The 20,792-nt window shown below is 35.5% G+C and overlaps 1 protein-coding gene across 1 annotated transcript in view; it reads right to left on the bottom strand.

Annotated features, from left to right (window-relative positions):
* The window catches only part of LOC103600733 (alpha-2-macroglobulin-like), a 67,745-nt gene extending 51,416 nt beyond the window's left edge, over positions 1-16,329 (bottom strand). The window contains exons 1-12 of the mRNA XM_008585063.1: positions 16,244-16,329; positions 14,378-14,561; positions 13,468-13,621; positions 13,269-13,321; positions 12,470-12,490; positions 11,842-12,010; positions 10,259-10,343; positions 8,365-8,488; positions 6,681-6,795; positions 4,588-4,697; positions 2,312-2,470; positions 1,524-1,751 (exon numbers count right to left, since the gene is read on the bottom strand). Coding sequence (XP_008583285.1) covers positions 1,524-1,751; positions 2,312-2,470; positions 4,588-4,697; positions 6,681-6,795; positions 8,365-8,488; positions 10,259-10,343; positions 11,842-12,010; positions 12,470-12,490; positions 13,269-13,321; positions 13,468-13,621; positions 14,378-14,561; positions 16,244-16,329 — 1,488 coding nt within the window. The remainder of the gene's footprint in view (positions 1-1,523; positions 1,752-2,311; positions 2,471-4,587; positions 4,698-6,680; positions 6,796-8,364; positions 8,489-10,258; positions 10,344-11,841; positions 12,011-12,469; positions 12,491-13,268; positions 13,322-13,467; positions 13,622-14,377; positions 14,562-16,243) is intronic.
* Positions 16,330-20,792: the final 4,463 nt, after the last annotated feature.

Genomic DNA, 20,792 nt, shown 5'->3' with positions numbered 1-20,792 from the left:
GAGAAAAAGGAACTCTCATACATTGTTGGTGGGACTGCAAAATGGTGCATCCTCTATGGAAGATGGTATGGAGGTTCCTCAAACAATTGCAGGTAGATCTACCATATGACCCAGCTATCCCACGGCTGGGAATATACCCAGAGGAATGTAAATCTTGATGTCGAAGGTATACCTGTTCCCCCAATGTTCATTGCAGCACTCTTTACAATAGGCAAGAGTTGGAAACAGCCCAAATGTCCATCATTGGATGAGTGGATACAGAAAATGTGGTATAACTATACAATGGAATACTATTGTGCCATAGAAAAGAATGAAATACTGCCACGTACAACGACATGGATGGACCTTGAGAGAATAATATTAAGTGAAACAAGTCAGGCACAGAAAGAGAAATATCACGTGTTCTCACTTATTTGTGGGAGCTAAAAATAAATAAATAAATACATAAATAAACTGGGGGGGGGAGGGAAAAAGATACAACAATTACAATTCCTTGAAGTTGATTTGACAAGCAAACAGAAAGGACATTGTTGGCAGGGAGGGAGGACCAAGAGGTTTGGTAATTGGCCACTATAATCAACCACATTGTATATTGACAAAATAAAATTAAATTAAAAAAATAAAATGAAATGTAAATAAGTACTCTCTGTTGCTACCTCCATTTAAAGGAAACTAAATGTACTCAGCATTCTATATGTGCAAGGAACTCAATTCAATAATTTAAATTTAATTATTTAATTTGCACAATAATTCCATAAAGTAGGTAGTAATATTATCTTCATTATTCAGGTGTGATGACTAACATTTCTATTTATACATGAAATTAGGTCATATTCCAAAGTCACTTAACTAGGAAGCAACAAAACTGAAATTCTAACTATTGTTAATTTTTCTACTTTTTACAGAATTAAAAAATTATTATTTATAGGTAACATTCTTGTACAGAATTTTCTACATTTAACTTTTTCTTCTGATATAGTTGGGTAACCTCCAGCTTTAGACAATTTAAATTTGGGAACATACATGGGTATATTGGCTTCAACAGTGTCATGCCAATTTATGGCATACCTGTTGATGTACTTCTCCCCTGTAGTTACACCAGTCATGAGCTTTGTAAACTATTTAGGATAGAAGAGTTTTCCAGAAGATTGCGTATAATTTTTGCTTCTTTTTGAATAATTTTTAGTTCTTATCCTTTGCTTGTTTACCTAGTGAGTTCCACACACACACAAAAATCCCATTTGACTGACAAAGCTTTGTTTCCTAGGCTCCTTCCCCTCCCTCTCAATAATTTGCCACTGGAACTTGGCAAGAACGAAGCCTAAGCATTTCAGTGGTGACCAGAGCATAAATGAGAAATTAAAGCATTAATAATTTGGTGAAAGTAACTTTTCTTCAAGCTTAAAAATGAAAAAAAAAAACCTATTCATATTGATATCTTATAAAAGGCATTACTTACACAGGCACTCAGCAATTTTGGAGTCTACACAATCACAAAGAGCTATAGTAGCTCTTATTCTTACCAAATAATAGAAGGTTAACTCTTTTTCATCCTTCAGAATCTGTCCATTCAGCATGTATTGTACCTGGATCTCCTGGGTTTGCCCACAGGTCAAAGTACCAACAGCAGGTACAAGGTGAATGTAACTTTTGCTTGGGGAAAAAACATGATATGCAGTGTGATGTGCTTGTGTATGAAATTCACCGAGCCACCAGTTATCAAAACATTGTTGATTTTGTTTGTAAGTGACCTGTTTGTAAATGGAAGAATAAATAGGCTATTTATTTATACATATAATTATATATATAATGTAACATGTAAAAAGGCTGTATTCCCAAGTACAGTATGATCTAGAAACAGTTTCCCATTAAGGTCATTTAAGCTTACACTGTACTGATTCAGTAGATATTATTCATTTGTAATCAAGATCAATTATTTTTTCTTAGGACCCTTATGGCCATAAATTGCATAAGAATATTTGAATTTTCAACACAAAACCAAAATCGTAGTATGCCCAAAAGAAAAAAACTAAGCAAAATCTAACATGTATTAGAATTATAAAAATATTGCATTTTTCAAGGCAATATCAAGATGATCTACTCAATGTCTCCTAAAACTAGACCATGTTGTCAAGATAGTCTATCTAAAAGTAAACACTTCTGACAGAGAATTTTCTGTTTCTTATCATTTAGGTCACCACATTGCTTAATTTGTATTTTACTCTTTATTACCTTCTCTTTTATTCCTAGAGTTCACATCCTTCTCCTATATTCTTAAATTAAGTTGTCCCAGATGCTACTTTCCACTTACCGTAACTGTAATGAAATAAGATGTTAAGTTGGTAGTATCAATAAAAATGTTAGCCAAACCATGCTTATTAGTAGTAAAACTGGAAATGTATACTGCATCCACAGCCACAAGTATATTTTTATTGGGGATTGGCTGATCCTTCTCATCAACTAGAAGAACCTAGAAATATGAATATAATAGCAGATTACAATCGTCATGCAGCAATAACATCTTCCAGTCTTTGCTGTGTTCATCTTTTTACCTTTTGGTCACTCCCTGTCATTTACTGAAGATCTTAGATGCTGAAAATAAGACTTGTTTTATGAGCTCTAAACTATGACTTTTTTCTTCTTAGTATTTCCTTTTTAAAAATGATTTTGAGGGGCCGGCCCGGTGGCGCACTGCTACAGTGCGCTGCTTGGGAGCGCGGTGGCGCTCCTGCCAAGGGTTCCGATCCCACATACAGACCTGTTCCTGCTCACTGGCTGAGCGAGGTGCGGGGGCAACACCGAGGGTTGCGATCCCGTTGCCAGTCCCGGTCCGGTAAGGCCGCGACACTGAGGGTTGCGATCCATTGCCGGACACGAAAAAAAGACAAAAAAAAAAAAACGAAAAAAAAAAAAATGATCTTGAAAGCTGAATGGTAGTTTATTAATATTTTTAACCGGCAAATCATGATTATGTACATTTCTGGGGTACAATGTAATTTTTTGATATATGTATCCAATGTGGAGTGATTCTAGCTAATTCACATTTGTCATCTCACCTGCTTATCATTTTTTGTGGTGAGATGTTTGAAATTTACTGTCTAGATTATTTTGAAATATATAGTACATTATCATTGACTATAGTCACCATGCTGTGCAATAAAGATCAAAATCTTTTGAATATTTCTATTTGGTTTTCTTGTGGGTACTCAAATTGAGAATATCCAAAAGTGGGATCATGATGCAACCTTCCCAAATTTTCTTTATCACCAGTGTTCTCTATTTCCCTATATGGTCCTTCTATCTGATAGCTTATGCAGGAATATCGAGGGCCTTTTTGAGCCATTTTCTCTCTTTCACTGCCAGTCTTTAACTCAATGCCAAGTGCTCTCTCTTCCCCTGTCAAATATATTTTAATCCTATCTACTTCTCTCCAAATTCACTCTACCATTCTAGCAAAAACCACAATTTTTTTTCCATCTTGTTTTCAATAGCTTTCAATTAGCCTTCTGCAGTCCACCCTCTTGCTTCATCCTTGCTCCAAACCATTCTGTACACAGCCTGACCTAAACTGATCATGTTACTCTCCTTCTTAAAACCTTCAGTCACTTCTCAATCCAAAATTCTTATCAGACCCTGAAAGATCCTCAAGATCTGTCCTTACCAACAACACTTCAGTCAATTCAGTATACCTTTTATCTTAGCTGCAGTCACATTAGCTACCTTTTAGTTCTTTCCTCTTGAAAAGCTGTTTCACACCTAGGGCCTTGGCCATTCTTTCTTCTATCTTAAATTTCTGGCCAAGTCATAGTCATCCTTTAAGTCATCAGTTTTCTTATGATCTTCTCTCTACCTGAAATGTCCTTGTCAAATTATATCTATCTACTTATTAACTTCATGCCAATTTGATATGAAATACTAGAATAAATGAAGGAAACATAAAATTCAAATAGAAAATATCAGATATAAAACTCAAAATATAAGATGAGAAAATTGCCTATAGACTGTCAATTTAAAGATTAATTACTAAAAAAAAAAAAAAAAGAAAAAAAGAAGTGCAAACAAAAAGCAAACAGAAGAACAACAAAGATTAGTTACTGCAAAAGATAATTGAAAATGCCTAGAAGCTTTACATCTCTTATGTGAAAGAAAATTGATACTTTACTAAATTGAATTATCAGTTCTAAAATTAACATATATTGATATTACCAATATTGAGCTATAAAGTTGAAAAAAAACTTAAAAAATCATTAAGAAGAAAATTCAACCACTTATATGAAAAGGTATCTTTTCATTCTTTCTATGGAATATTATATTACAAAATCATTGTTGAAGAGGCCATCAAAGAGTATGCAGCCAAACTACACAGAAAAAAATATGTTATAGAGGTATGTTAGAAATAATGTTAATAAAAATATGCTTTGTTTTCCTGGATATTGTAATATTTGCTTTTTAAATTTGTAATTTGCAATTATTTTTTTTTATTTTAAATATTCTTTCTCAAATAAATTTTGATGTTGTGATATTTAAAATTCATTTTCTTAAAAGCCTCATGTCTCAAATTATGGTTACATTGAGGAGATATTTTACCTGCCCGAAAAAAGGGAGTCCACGTCTGTAATATGAATCTACTTTAGTAAATTTCAGTTTGCTTAAGATATTTGTGATTTCACATGATCCATGTCCAGTTAATTCCAACCCTAAAAAAGGATATAAATGAAGTTGAACAGTTTCAAGTATTCAAAACTCAACTTCCACCTCCACCCCAGCCTCACTTCATCATAACAAAATATTATCCATATTCCCTTTTCTTATTCTTTCCAGAATTTCTCACACTTAGAAGATAGAAACTATTTGACAAGCAATTTGACATTAGCTACCCTTTCATATAAAACATTACTGGTATCTTCAATACTTAATTCCTTTGATTTTGCAAGTATCCTGCTTGTTCCACCAATGTCCTTGACTGTGTTCTCATCTCCTCTGTGATCTTGCTCCATTATTGTTTCTGTCTCTCATGTCCCTGCACTCTCTCTACAACTTTCCGCATACAGTTAGATTCTTTACGTTCATGTTGGTCTAAAAATATGCTTAAATTTCTACCACAATCTGCTTCCCCATCAAGACCATTCTTTTGGTTTCATGGCCTAGCCAAGGTATAGCCAGCACCTGGTAGTTTTCTAATCAGTTAAGTGCAATCTGCGTCTTGCTGTTGTCATCTAAAACACCACAGTAGCAAAGTCTAAAAGATCCCTGACTTGTCCCCCATGTACTATTCTCATCTCATATTTCCTCACACATGAACTTTCAGTTTTACTTTATATGTAACTACCACTGAAATTCTTCCTTCTAGTGGCTTCTAAAAAAATTGTACTCTTTTATTTTGCCCCTATTCCTAATTTTATTCTAATTTTCTTATGCTGATTTATCTGCTACTATCTCCTAAATGTAGTCATTTTTGTCCTTGGACACCTCTTTGTTCTGTCTCTATCTTAAATTTAGCAATGCTAATTGAGCTCATTTTCAGAGCAATTGCATTCATTCTTAGGAGGATATAGACACAATGGGAATGGCTGCAGATTTATATCTCTGGTCCTGATTTTGCTCTGGCTGTCTTTTTAAATAATTAGCTGAACGAATCCACTTTCATTTTGATATTTCAAATTATGACTAATTATCTTTGACACATTCTCATCTCAATAGTTCTTTTTCAACTACTCCATGTTTTGGTTAATGACGTTTCCATTTTGCAGTCCCCAAATTTGGAATCTTTGGAGTTATCTTGAATATCTGATATATCACATTTTTTTTTTTTTTTGTCTTTTTTCGTGTCCGGCAACGGATCGCAACCCTCAGTGTCGCGCCCATACCGGACTGGGACCGGCAACGGGATCACAACCCTCGGCGCCGCGCCCGCACCTCGCTCAGCCAATGAGCGGGAACCGGTCTGTATGTGGGATCCGAACCCTCGGTGGGAGCGCCGCTGCACTCCCAAGTGGTGCACTGTAGCAGTGTGCCACCGGGCCGGCCCTGATATATCACATTTTAACACATTTTTCATCTAGCCCGTCCTCTTCATTTCTGCAAGAACTCCCTTTTAAAAATAGCAATTTGTTTAGGTTATTCTCCTTAAATATATCTGAAGATATCCAATGCTTTTCAGAATAGAGTCTAAACTTTTTAGTGTATGATCTACTTTCCTTCTCACCTTAGCACCCTACATTTTCAGATTCTTCTGAGACCAAAGTCATTTTTTTAATGTTTGTCATGTTTTCCCTCTTCATCATTAGTCTTTTGAAGTATTACCTATCCTGTACAAATCAGTTCAAATGCTGCTTTATCTATAAGGGTTTCTTCTAGCTCTACGTTAGAATTAATTACCTCTCTTCATACCATTTTCTCCTTAGTTTTTACATTTCTTGTGGATATTTTATTATGGATATGCAAACACACACACACACACACACACACACACACACACAAGTCTATTTTTAGATGTTTAATCCCTTGAGGGCAGGGTGTATGTCACTTTTATAAGCCCCAGAATGTCTATTTTTAGATGTTTAATCCCTTGAGGGCAGGGTGTATGTCACTTTTATAAGCCCCAGAAACTCTAAAGCGCTTTACATGGAATGGAAGTTTGATAGATATGTACTGAATTGATATTTTAAAATACTACAAACCTGTTCCCTCTTCTTTGACCTTGGCTTCCACTTGTATTGTCATGTCATGCCCTTTTTGCCTCAGCTGAAATATTTTAGTTTTAACGAGTTTTGTGAAGCATCCTTTACTGTCTGCCTGAAGAGAAAGGAAGAGAATTTCTGGGTTCTCTGATTTGCTATCAAAAAAGTCAGTTATCAATCTATGAAAATGTTTTACTGTCCACAGAAGTAAATTTTGCAACTGTTCTGACCATCTCTTTTGGTGCTTACCCTTTCTCAAGTCCAAGAATGACATAAAGTTTCTTTATTAATTGTTGAGTTAGTCATTGTAAACCTTTGCCTTCTGCCCTTTCTTCTGAAAACTGATCCTACTTCTGCCATATTAAACTTCCTAGAGTTTCCGAATGTGCCGTGGTATTTTGTCTGCTTGTTTTTTGTTGTTGTTGTTTTGTTTTTTGCTTTTTCTGTGTGTGCGTGGCTGATCTCTACGAGGATTGAAACCCTTGACCTTGGTGTTACCAACACCATGCTCCAACCAAGTGAGCAAACCAGCCAGCCTGACATGGTATTTTGTGATTCTGTCTCTTTACATATGTTGTTCCTTAAATGATAACTTTTTCTCTCATTCTTACCTTGGCCAATGGTTACAGTTCCCCGAAACTTAACTCAGATATAGCACTTTCTAAGAGGCCTTCTGTAACCACCTCCACCTATACTGACTAAGAATTGTGTGTTCTCAATGTTTAGGACATTAGTAGAAACATATACTTTTATTGAATAGATTAATCCTTGAACTAATCAGATTTCCAAACTAAACCTTGGGATCTATGTTTTCATAAAGATGTGTTTTCATTTTAAACCGATGTGAAAGTATTTATTGCATAATAAAATTTATTTATATTTATTTTATTTATATATAGATGTCATGACTCACTTGAAAATAAAAATTAATCCTGGTTTCCCTGATATATTAAAGATTTGGCAGCTAGATTTCTCTCATCTTTATCTTGTTTATCAATTTTTATCGTGATTTTTATCATTATATTCGCCACCGTGGCTTCTCATTTATTTGCTCTGCAGCTTCGATAACTTTCTCTTCTGTGCCTTTACAGTACCTGCTCACACCACCACACTCTGGACTTTATGTACTCCTCCTCTGAAATCAACGATTTATGCATTCCATTTTTGAATGCAGCATATTCTACTTTCAATGATTTCCCTTAATTATTCTTATTACACCTTTTCTTTGACATAATTGAAGTCTCCAATTCATTGCCTTCTAGGTTTTTCTTTCTTCAGCTCCATGGTGGTTTAATATTCCACCACATGCTGTTATGTCCATGGCAAGTCATTTGATTCTCCCACTAGCCAAATATTAACACCGGCCACATTCTTCTATTATTTGTTTGATAAAAGCCAGTTTTGGAAATTTGCATTTCCTTTTATGCTCTTATGCCTGGCATGTTGGTTGCTGTTGGGAAGGAATTATTAAACTGGCCAAACAAGTACCACTTCAAATTCATGAGCCCAGACCTCAGGTGGGCCCCTGACACACTGCCAGGCAATCTTTCAATTTTTCCCTTTACTCCACAATTTTCTTCATGACTATTTCAAACATCATTCACTATTATATTTATTCACTATTGTAATCCATGAGAAAATAAGGTCTGGTATTAGTGCCCTGGGGAGAGTGGTTTCCACATACCTGCTGACTGAACTCCTCACAGATACTTTGTGAATGTTTGTCATGGCAGAGGGACCGGTACTGTGAATATTTTCTGCATATATTAATTGTCACCAGACCAGGGACAGGCTTTCCATATGTGTACCTATAAGAACAAAGTAGTCACACAAAAAGATACTTAATATAAAAACCGCAGATGTTTCTTCATCTGATTTGACCCATTCATACATCCATCTTATTCATCTAAAGCAATTTTACTACCTTCCACAGCATTTGCACTTTAGAAGCACTTATTCTGAGAAACTGTCTTAATTATCCAAATGGGAACACATCTATAACTAAAACAAGTACTTAATGAAGAATGTTCTTGAAACACTGCCAAAAGGACAATTACCAATTTACTTTTTCTCTGATTTTTCCTCTTTCTCAGTTGAGGTTTTACTTTGAGACTGTCTTACTCTCCTTTTCCTCTGTGCTTGGATTGTACAGGTTACAATTCCAGCTTTGACAACACCTAAGTTCTTTAGGGCAATGAATTTAAGGATAAGTAGAGAGTGTATTTCTAAGTCCTCCCAAATTCATAAGTATTTTAAGAGGACAAATGAGATGTTAGATGGGAAAGTAGTAGCTATATAACAAAAATGTTTTATGTAAACAGTATCCTAATGACTCAGTTTGATTCTGCCAAATATGATGGAAGGATACGATGCAAAGCTGAAATAAATTTATTGATTCTCAATGTGTGCCTTGTGGACCACCTACATTAAAATTATCTGGGATACGTATTTAGATGCAGATTCCTGAATCTTTCCTCACATTTATTATTGGAATTGGGGTGGGGGGTGTCTGGAAAGTCTACATTTTAACTAAGCACACTGCATAGATTCTAATGCACACTGAAGTTTGAAACCTATTGTCTTACCCCAACTATGAGTTAGGTAAGGTGTAGTCTCGGTGCCCCAATCTTCCCCTTTTTATAGTTTTTTCCCCAAATTCCTAAGTGCTGATTAATAAACAAATCATTTATTAAATTTCAATTATTTATTTAATATTATCATTAAATATGGAGCAGAAAGCTTTCCCTCTGACTAAAAAACCCAAAGCACCAAAGCTGGTCAGAAGGATGAAAACATGTTTCTCATGTTTTCAAAAGCAAGAGGGAAAGTTTCTCCCCTCTGTGTATGTGGAGGCTGCTCTAGTGCCTAACTGGGGAAGAAATAACTATATGTATAAATAACTATATGTATAATATGGTATTCCTACCATATTATATCCAGGATTTAAGGTAGAGCATGGCCTAACATTTTCCCAACTATTTTCCACAATTTAAGAAATTGGGAGCAATAAAGAAAATGGAGATAATAAGACACAGAATAACTCAGAAGGTGTGAATGTGAGCCTCATAGCTGGATGGCCTAGGTTCAGTTTAGCACAGAGTCTGGGATATATAAATACTTCATAAAATTAGATTATTTTAATTGCAGAATTAATATAGAATAGTGGTGAAAAGTTCAGGGTCTGGAGCTAGACTGTTGGATTTAAATTCCAATTTGCCATTTACTAACTGCAGTAATTTGAGCAAGTTTTTTTCCTCTGTACATTATAGTTTCCTCACTGTAAATTGAGGATAATAATTATACCCATCTCACAGAGTTAGTATAAGAATAAAAATGTTACTAAGTACCAGGCACTTAGTACATTGTCTGGCACATTTTAAATTTCCAGTAAATGACTGCATTATTTGTAGGAGTGTCATATGCTGCCACCGCTGCTCCCTAGTGAGAGCTTAGGCAAGCTGGAGAGAGAATTATTTCTCCCCTAATTAAAACACTTTAAAGTCCAGTAACTGATATTTACAACACATCCCCTCAAACAGAGTATGAAAATAGAAATGAGATGAAAAAATGCAACTCACAAGCCACAGGCGGACACCATAAATTCTTCTTCTAAAAAACCAATAGTCTTGGGCATTTTTACTTGGACCTCAAATTTGGGCAAAACTGTTTTCAATAGAAAACAAAAGATAAAAGGAGGTGAGAGCGGGCAGGAGATCTTGTAAGTATTAATAATGGACTCTATTACGGAACCTCATAACATAGCATCCCATGAAATGACTTCAACCACAGCAGGGAGCACCGGGGACAACACTGAGAAGCCATTCATCACCACAGGCAATGTGCGCTGTGTTAACTGGCACTGCTAGTGCTACATTTCCTAGACTCTCCTCGGAATTTGTGCAAGCTTTCAAAGGTGGGAGGAAAGCAACACAGTCTCTGAAGATCATCACAGTTAGATGTGGTAACAGAAGGTTCCAATTTGTCATTGTTTTTTCCCTTTCTGTGTCCAGCTCTTCTTCCCAAATGCTAGCCCTGCTTATAAACGGAGGTTTCAGGCCTACCACCAGACACTTGGCTATGAGCCTGCTGGAACAGTAGCTATGCAGAGGTAACTGCTTTCCACAGTCTTCCATCAGTTTCCTTGCGTGGTCCACCCCGACAGCAGAAGATGCCTGGCATCCCCAGTCCACTGCAAGTTCTAATTTACTACAGTAGCTATGCAGAGGTAACTGCTTTCCACAGTCTTCCATCAGTTTCCTTGCATGGTCCACCCCGACAGCAGAAGATGCCTGGCATCCCCAGTCCACTGCAAGTTCTAATTTACTCATCCCCACTAGTGGTTCAGAACTGGTTAGTAATTTTCCCTGATGAGTCAACTCCCCCTAATGGACCCTTACTTTTCTAGCCTCTTCCACAGTTGTGTAAGGTGTTACTCCTGTAACAAATCCCTATTATGTGATTCATACGGCAGTTCTGGGGACTTTGGGGAATAACGTTTTGTGATAGGGCTCCTTGTCCATGGCGTGACATGTTAAATTCACATTAGAGAATCTTCATAACTGATAACTAATAAGAAGCCTTCTGATTTAGTAATCACAACCAGTTACTAAATTAACTATGTTATGGTTTAGTTCTTTACTATACTTAGTTTGTTGAACTATAGTTTAGTTGATTATGAAATTACCACAATTTAGGAATTACAGTTGATTAGTGCTATCGACACTACTCTATAACATGGTTATAGACAACCATGAGATAATCCCAGGAAATACCTTCAGTCATAAAACATAGATAAATAAACGCACAGTACATGGAGACAACACAATATATTGGTTAACAATTTATGTTTGAATAGGGTCAAAGAGGTCTGTTCAAACCTCTCTTGCCTCTTATTGGCTCTGTAATTTTGGTAAGTTAGTAACTTTTCTAGTATTGATATGCTCATTTGTAAAATGGAGATAATAATAATATCTGCTTCAGTGGGCTGTTGTGAGGATTAAACAAGACAGTGCATAAAAAGTGCGTAGAAAATATCTGGGTCAATCAAAAAGCTTGCTAATTTTCAACTACTGTATGCTAGACCTTTGCTACCTATGTGTGCAAATTATCCTATCTTAAATACTCTAATGTCATAAATGCCTTACACATGTAGAATTCTTACCATATTCATTCACTTCAAAGGATTGTGCTATTTTTTTCCCTGGCTCCTTATGCAGTATGACCTTGTAGTGACCCAGAATGGGCTCCACTGACAGTGGGAAAGACAGCTGGCTGAGTCCCCCTTGCAACTTGAGACTTTGCTGTTGGAAAATTCTGTTCTTCTTGGGATTCTATAGGTAAAAATATTATGAGTTCATAGAAACAATTGAAATATATCACTTTGAGTAGAGGGACAGCTTTTCAAGTAACAAAGACATGAAGAGTTGGATAATAGATGGTTGGTAAATTGGCACCAAAGATGGTAATTCGTAAAGTTTCCTAAGAATGCTAGACTGAGAAAAGGGCAATAAGTGTATTGGCTATGAGATAGTACAGATGACATTTTATACTGGTGCCTCTCTTTGATATGCATATCCAGAAATATTGAAAGAGTCACTACATTGCATCATCTCAAAGAATTTTGTTTCTTCGTTTGCATCTTATTCAGTTCTCCAAAGAGTGTAAAGTAGGCAGAGAAAATAGCATTTGTTTAGTTTTGGTGAAGTGGGGAAGGGACGAGGGAGAGAGGCAATGTCACATAACTTGTAGTGAGTCTTCATTCCATTTGAGATGCACAGTGCACTACCTACCTCAACGTAAACAACCGGGAACTGAAAGGAAAGAAAGAAATTTTATGAGCAGGCAATAGAATTTAGAAAGAGAAAACATGGCATCAGCATTGATAGAGTACATGGACCAAAGGAAGTAAGTCTCTATATTTCTTGTCAAGACAAGGAAATGTCTCCTATTTGGTTCACAGCACTTTATACATTTGGTTTGGAACATACATCTCTTAAGAAGGTATGACTTTCCTTTTTTGAAATATCATACAATCGAGGAAACCTATTTAGATAAAAAAGATCCAAGTAATAAGTGTATTATTATTATTTTGCAGATAGTATTTGTTTTATAGATGATATTTGTTTAAGATTCTTTTCTTCTTTAAAATTTATTTTTAATTGAAACATAATTGATCATACATATTTTATGGGGTACAGAGTTGACTGTCAGTATTTGTGTACAACATATGATGATCAAATCAATACTACTAGCATGTTCATCATTACCAATCGTGATTATTCTTTGTGTTGCTTACCCAATTTCTCCCCTAACTCCCTTCCACCTCCCCCTTTCCCACCTCTTATATTCAATAAAAATAACTGGAATCTTTCAGAGAAAAACTTCAGCTGAATACTTAATTCATTTTAAGAATGCAGCTGATACACTGCCTTGACCCTACTTCCCTGGTTCTTCTAGTGGTGGTACCTCTATGAGATCTTTCTGTGGGAGATTTAAGGATCTCTTATACTGGTCTTAGGTTTTCCAAATGAATAGGCTTTAATTTTTTGCCTGTTTTTCCTAACCTCACCCCACTGTTATGAGACTCACCATTTCATCCAAAGGGTGAAAATTCATATCCACAGAGACAATGCGGATTCTCACTGAAACACAGAGATTTTCCCCATGAAACCCCCCAGTGGTAACCTGAGGTAGTAACAGCATGCCGGAATTTCCGTGTCTGCAGAATACAGTAGTAAAGAACCTCCCTCCTTCTGCAAAGTTGCCCTTGCTCATTTGGAACCCATACCTGTTTGTCCTGGTTTGTAGATGGGTTTGTCTGTCTGGAGAAAGATTAGGCTCTCTGCTTTTATTACGTGCATGATTTTCCTCTTTATGAAATCTTGGGTTGGTCCCTTTACCTGCACAGTAATGAATGCCGAGGAAGATGGCAACTCTGGAATCTGTAAAGCAGAAATGAGCTGAAGAATCTGCCCAGGCCCACTTCTGAGTGTCTCAGCCTTTATGACTTTCTGTTTTCCTGGTTAGTCCCTGAGAGTCAGTAAGAGACAAGGTCAAGAATTATGTCCTCTCTTTTATAAGCAGATCGTTATGATTGTGTAACATGACATAACAATTTGTTGATTTGATTAAAGGAGAAAATATCATTGCAATAAAATGAACCAATTCTTCATTCTGATCATGACAGTGAAAGAAATGGCATGCTTACGTTTTCACAGCAATATGGTCTTATTAAAATAATTATTAAGTTTTCCAAATGTCAGCAACAACATTATATGTTATCATTTGCAGTAAGCCAGTGTGACTAAACATTTAATACCTTAAGCAATAAAAGATTACAAGCACAGTGCATCAACCATCAGCTATCTGCGAGATCTTAGTAAGTCTCTTGACTTTGAGAATTTCAGTGTTTATACCTGAAATGGCATCAACGTTATTTACCTCAGAAGTTCACTTTAAGATCAATGAAATTCTTCCTATAACTAGTCACCTTTCATATATTGCACTAGATCTGTTCGTAAATATTATGGCAGCATATTCAGTAGAACTTACATTCTTAGTATTTAATTTAAAACTCACTCTGAAGTCCTGGTTTTTCCTTTATTATGCTTTCTTATTTTTGCGGGATCAAAACACAAGGTATCAACTAATATGCTCTTTTTCTACCGATCTCCCTTGTCCCAAGGAGTAATACTGACAGTAAAGGAGCTGCAGTAGAAGGAGTCCCTCTGCGTCACCCGGTCTGAGAAGAGGGTTTTGGTCACCATTTCACACTCCAGAGTCACGGTCAGTGTCACCGTCTCATTCATGTGATTGAGGATGACACAGGCCTTTTCAGTAACCCCAGTGTAGAGCTGTGATGGGACCAGCACCACGTACTGCCTGTGGAGTCAACCATGGAGGGGTTAAAAAGACATCGTTATTGTGGCTGTTTGCTAGTCTGTCTTTGCTATGGCTGCCAATCATAGAGCAGGGCCAGGTTTCCACAGAAGCGCGTTCTTCAAAGGCCAACCCCAGAGACCTGAGGAACTCAGCAGACCCCAAATTGAAATTCAATATGCTTCTCTTGTGTTGTGAAAATATTCACTGTCATAATATTAGGAAACCTATTATTAGCCATGGGTAAGCAATCCATGAGCTATTATATATTTCAAATTTCCAAAATGCGAGTTAATCAACAAATCACCACTGAAAATACTAGGAACCTGTCTGCATGTGATCTTGGGTTTCATGTAAATGACATCGTGAATCTCTTTGTTGCAGGAAATACTAGAAAAATATTTAATACTTGGAGAGAAGATAAATTGCTTTTCACTATGGTTTCAGAAGCTGACTTAGCTCTTTTCTTTCTTTCACTCTGGTGACTGAGGACATACCAAGCAAAGCTAGGCTAATCACCAGGCATATTACCATATAATCCTCCCGTCCACCAATTAATACTTGGAGAGAAGATAAATTGCTTTTCACTATGGTTTCAGAAGCTGACTTAGCTCTTTTCTTTCTTTCACTCTGGTGACTGAGGTCATACCAAGCAAAGCTAGGCTAATCACCAGGCATATTACCATATAATCCTCCCGTCCACCAAAAAGAAGAAAATACCACTCTCCTTTCACTGTTTGTTGTTCACTTACAATCATCCAAACATGCTGCACTTCATGATGCTGTGTATTTGCACACACCTCTGTCTTTCTGAGTGTCCTTGTCTATCCAGAAAACTTCTATTTGCTTCATAAGACAACTTTCAAAAGCAACTTTCTCTGTGCAGTTTGGTGATGCCCCTTGTCTTACATCAGGTCTCATGAATAATTAGGTTTTCTTTGTGAGCATCTCGCAGAAGCCTTCAATGACTGCATGTTCTGTTCTCATGCTATATTTTGTTCTCTATGCACCGTTTCTCTCCTTCTCTACACTGTGAGGTATTGAGGACAGGGTCTAAATGTTGTTAATCTGCATATTCCCAAGACCTAATGCCAGCCCTGAAGGTTTGCCGAAGGATTGAGTGAACTGACACACAAATTCTGGCTTGCCTGCAGCTCATGCATTCATCTTGGCAATCCCTGACTTTGGGTAAACACAGACACTGAGTCACAATGACCAAGATGCTGCAGTCCATTATATAAGCCAATAAAGAGTTTATATATTTTTTGTAGGAATTCTATATTCTTATTTGGTGAATATTTCACAAATGTTACTATACTATGTCTCTGAGCTTTCTAGAATTCGAGTATGTCTCTTTCCACACAAGCAGTAACAAGTACTGACCCTTCCAAGACCTTTCAACAATAGATATTTGCATGGGGTATCAGAAAATAAATAAAGATCAGGGTGCGTGATACAGGGTACAATTGCAATTTTGTAGTAATGGGCATGCTGCTAGTATGGATCTGGCCTTCACATCTTGGGCATGAGGTGTGACAATCAGCTTTGTATTTCATGAATATTCATAACCAATACAAAATGGAATTAACAGATAAGAAAAGAAAGAAAAGAAAAGAAAGATCAGGAAGGAGAGAACACAACGGGAAAGAGGAAGGATAATAGAATTTTCTGAAAATATTGCTTACGGTTTTGCAGTAGCTGAAGCATCTCTGGGAAGGAGCAGGAAAAGTAGAATCAAGACTGGCTTGGGCAGCTGATTTCTTCCCCTCATGGTCTGGAGAGGAATAGGAGGGAAGGGGAGTCTGAGCCCTTGATTCTTTGAACTCTGTTCTTCTTCCAGATTCACTGGTTTTTATTTTACCTTATGGGCAGTGAAAGTAAACTGCTAACCATTTATTTTTGTAACATATTAACTACTTCCAGTATAAAAAAATCAATTCCAGATTATTTCCATGACCATCTGCTTTCTAAAATTTGCAGATGCTTGAAAAATTGTACTTTGAAGCTACCACTGGCTCAGATTATTAATCAGTACTTTAAATATTTTTTTAAAGGTAAATTACATGGTTTGCTGAAATAAATCAATGTTTTTGACTTTTTTTTTAAAGGTCTATTAATGTAAAGCCATACCCCAAATCTTTTCTTGGTTTGATAAACCAGGCAGCATCATATATGTTCACCCAATATTCATCCTAAATGGCTCTTTAATGAAATAGGGAAATGAAATCTACCACTGCATTTTAAACAAAGTAATATTGAAGGCAATCTCTACACTGTTTAAAAGTTTAACTTTTGCCTTTTATAGCTAACCTTATGCAGTGGGCCTTCTGTATTCATTGATTTCACCTCCATGGGTTCAACCAACCACAGATCAAAAATGTTTGGGAAAAAATGCATCCAGGGGCCGGCCTGTGGCTCACTCGGGAGAGTGTGGTGCTGATAACACCAAGGCCACGGGTTCAGATCCCATAAAGGGATGGCCGGTTTGCTCACTGGGTGAGTGTGGTGCTGACAACACCAAGTCAAGGGTTAAGATCCCCTTACCGGTCATCTTTAAAAAAAAAAAGAAAAAGAAAAAGAAAAAAATGCATCTGTACTGAACATGTAAAACCTTTTTTTTCTTGTCCTTAGTCCCTAAACAATACAGTGTAACAACCACCTAGCACTTACATTGTATGGGTATTATAAGTAATCTAGAGATTATTTAAAGCTTGTGGGAGGATATGTATAGGTTATGTGCAAATATTACGCCATTTTATATCAAGGACTTGAGCATCTTTGGATTTTGGTACCTGTGGGAAGTCCTGGAACCAATCCCCTGCAGATACCAAGGGATGACTTATTTGTTTATTTTAAAGAAAATGATAGTTCTTTTGGAGATAACAACCTGTATAGTAATTATTTATTGTTTCTTAATTTATTCAGCATCTAGAATATAAAGCCAATTAATGTATTTTATTCTCTAAAGAAATGACCTCTACTTCATAAACATTCTTATTTAATTTGAACTTGAGTAGCATAAAAATATTTTATCAATAGTTTATCTGTTCCTCATCCTATTTGCTTTCTGAGGGAGATTGGGATGTTAAAATCTGTTTTTTATGGAATTTCGAAAAAAGAAAGATCCCTCTGTTACATAAATATAGCTTGGTACCCCAAAAATTGAAGCTTGTATATTTTGAATAGAGAGTTGGTTTAAACTATAAAATAAGATGTGAAGAGAAACAGGCACTTCTGAGGATGGAAAATATTTTATTGTGCTCACCTCTGCATTGGGGCTAGACAGGTCTTGATGTACATTTTTGTACATGATCTGAAAGACTGAGGAAGGAATGAAGATAAATGTGACCACCTGTGCTGAAGTGTGAAACTATGGATATGTAAGATATTAAAATTTCAGTGATGATAATAAACTGTGGGTGAAAAAAATGCCAAATCAAATAAAATAAACAGTAATAGTACATCGTGATAGCCCTTGGTCGACAAATGCTTGCTGAATGAATGTAAAACTCTTCTGCTTCGTTTCGTATGGATTCGCTCCCTAGAATCCACATCCCCTTTTCAATTGCACTGACCTTCCCCACTCTCCCTGCCTCCCACGCCCCATGCCTACATTGCCATCAACACCCTTATTTGTTACCAGGTCAATTAGGATAAATGAACTTATAATAAATAAGAGATGACTTTCAAGAGGTCTCTATGTTACTTTTTTCAGGCTTGATTATACTTTTTGGATATGCACCAAACCTGTATGAGTATTTGTCAATATGCTAAATGACTAAGTATAAAAATATTTTTTTTGGACAAAGCAAAAATGATCATGATAGTTTGAACTTCAGGAATGAAAGAATAAATCTAAAATGTTATCAAAATTGTATAATTTTGATTTTTAATTAAAAATTTTAGTAGACAGTTTTCAATATCTGACATTATAGGGCAAAACCAATATTTTCTCGGTATGTCAGCTAAGGCTTTTATACTCTTATGGTCTTTAAACTTTTTTCTTGTATTCCCTAAAAGAATTTTATTAAACATCTAACCCCTCACACATACTAAATTTTATTATTACTATTTATTATAAGCATATTCATTATTACAAATTGTGATTTTTCTTTATGACCTTTACTTGACCTACCTCCCTAAGCCCCCTCCCGTCCTCCCCACCATCCCTAGTATCCTTAGGTTTGTTCTCTCCTTCTGAAAGTTCAAAGTACTCTAGTCTTTGCTTTCTTTCTTTCTTTCTTTTGTCTTTCTTCATACTAAATTTTTAAATCTAAAATTTTTCACCATGAGCAAGATGACAAAAGGTTATAGTATAAATACTGATATTTAAAAAGTAAAATTGTAATATCACTGTTTAACTGTGTCCAGGGAAGTGTAAATACTGCAGTGATTTGTTGTCTACCAGCATACATTTAAAACATACATAAACTTTTTATTTTACCTGTTGGAGATTTTTTTTTACATCATTCTTATTTTTTTTAATCTTGCATTTCCATCCTACTTCCCCAGGTAATCTTACTCTGGTGTTTCATGCTTCAGTATATTATATTAATCACCCTATCATACATTTTTGCAAATAAAGATAATCAAAATTATATTTTAAAAAGTCTCATGCTTACAAAGTTCTAAGTAATAACATTTTTCTAGATTGTTATTAAAATTATTATCAGTGTATCACTTATCAAAACTATATACATCTACTATAATCAATGAATATTAAACACAAAGAATAAAATTTTGTTTGAAGATTATTTATTAATGAAATGGATTATGTATTCCATCTGGATCCCTCAATCAGATTGTGTATTCTTGGATAAATATTGCTTATTGCTAGATTGAAAGAAGTTTCAACGATCTATTCTCTTTCTAGTTTTCTATTCTATCATATTTTTATTCTGCAATATCCCTATGCTATTTTCTATTGTGGAGATATAAACACTAAGAAACCTTGTTCACATAAACAGGAAGATAGAAATGAGGTAAGCTCTGCTATAACACTGTCATTTAATTATTTAGCCTTCTAAATTATAAATCAAAAGTCACATTATAATAATCACTAAAAACTAATTCTAATTATCTATGAACTGATAAATCAATCATGTCCTCTTTAATTTTTTTGAAAGCAAAGCAGTGGAAACTACTTCAAAAGGATTTGGAAATTCATCATTAGAATCATTGCAAAAGGTCCATTGTAGAAGGATTTGGAAATTAGTCATTAGGATTGTTTTCATTCTTGGTTCCTAGAAAGTGTGCAACAAAGGTTTACCAGGACTAATACATGGCAACCAATTGCTACTTTTCTACTTGAAGGCATAGTTTTTAGTCCAATATACTCAGGAAATTTGGGAAAATGGAAATATTAATTTAAATGTGCTTTCGTCAATATGAAACCTCATAAAATGCTTTTATCTTATCAAAACCATGACCTACACATTTGGCTAATTGAATTTATGGAAAGTGCCCAACAAAAACCTAATTTGCAGAGCCATCCCTGATTGTCAAAAATGTCAGTCAAATTAGGGTAATTTCTGGTAGGAAAAATATCACTTCATTTTGAAGTCTAATAAACTCACTAATGCACATCCCTGTGAGAACTCTTCCACTTCTGAATTCTAAGATAAGGGAAAGAGTCTTGCTGGGTTATTTGTTACCCAGAAAAAGTAAGACATCTCTATTTCAATCTTTCCATGCTCTTTGCTTTATTTCATGGAAGTCTCAGGGGCAATGCAAAAATTGGCAATAGTTGGAAAAGGGAAAAGATGGGGGGTTATTATATAAAAATTGTCATTATTTCTGCCCCCCATCTCTACAATATGTATGAGAATAGAAAATTCCAAAAATGTGCCAAAAGAACCCATTTCTAATGTCATCCTTTTCTTATACCAGAAATAGAATAAAAACAGATGGGTGTATGAGGTCTACACTGGGCTTCTAATGCCTTGATTAAGAAAGTTTTTGTATAAATATAAATATTTTGAGTGTATCTTTGTGAGAGACAAACAAGCAAGAAGTTTTCACTCCAAGATATATCTAAAATACATATTATAACTGAAAGAATATTTATATATTAAAATAAAACCATAAGTCATGTCTTGATTATATTATCAATATTATGATAATGATTTTATATAATTATTACCTACGATGAACATGGGATCATTGATCTTACAAAATTTCAAGGAATTCTAGAAATGTTGAAACAGATTGAGGCCAAAGTTGAATGTGAATGGC

This window comes from Galeopterus variegatus, unplaced genomic scaffold, assembly GCF_000696425.1.
Source record: "Galeopterus variegatus unplaced genomic scaffold, G_variegatus-3.0.2 Scaffold3432, whole genome shotgun sequence".
Lineage (NCBI taxonomy): Eukaryota > Metazoa > Chordata > Mammalia > Dermoptera > Cynocephalidae > Galeopterus > Galeopterus variegatus.
Note: the sequence above shows the minus strand (reverse complement) of the source record. Positions and strands in the feature narration are given on the sequence as shown.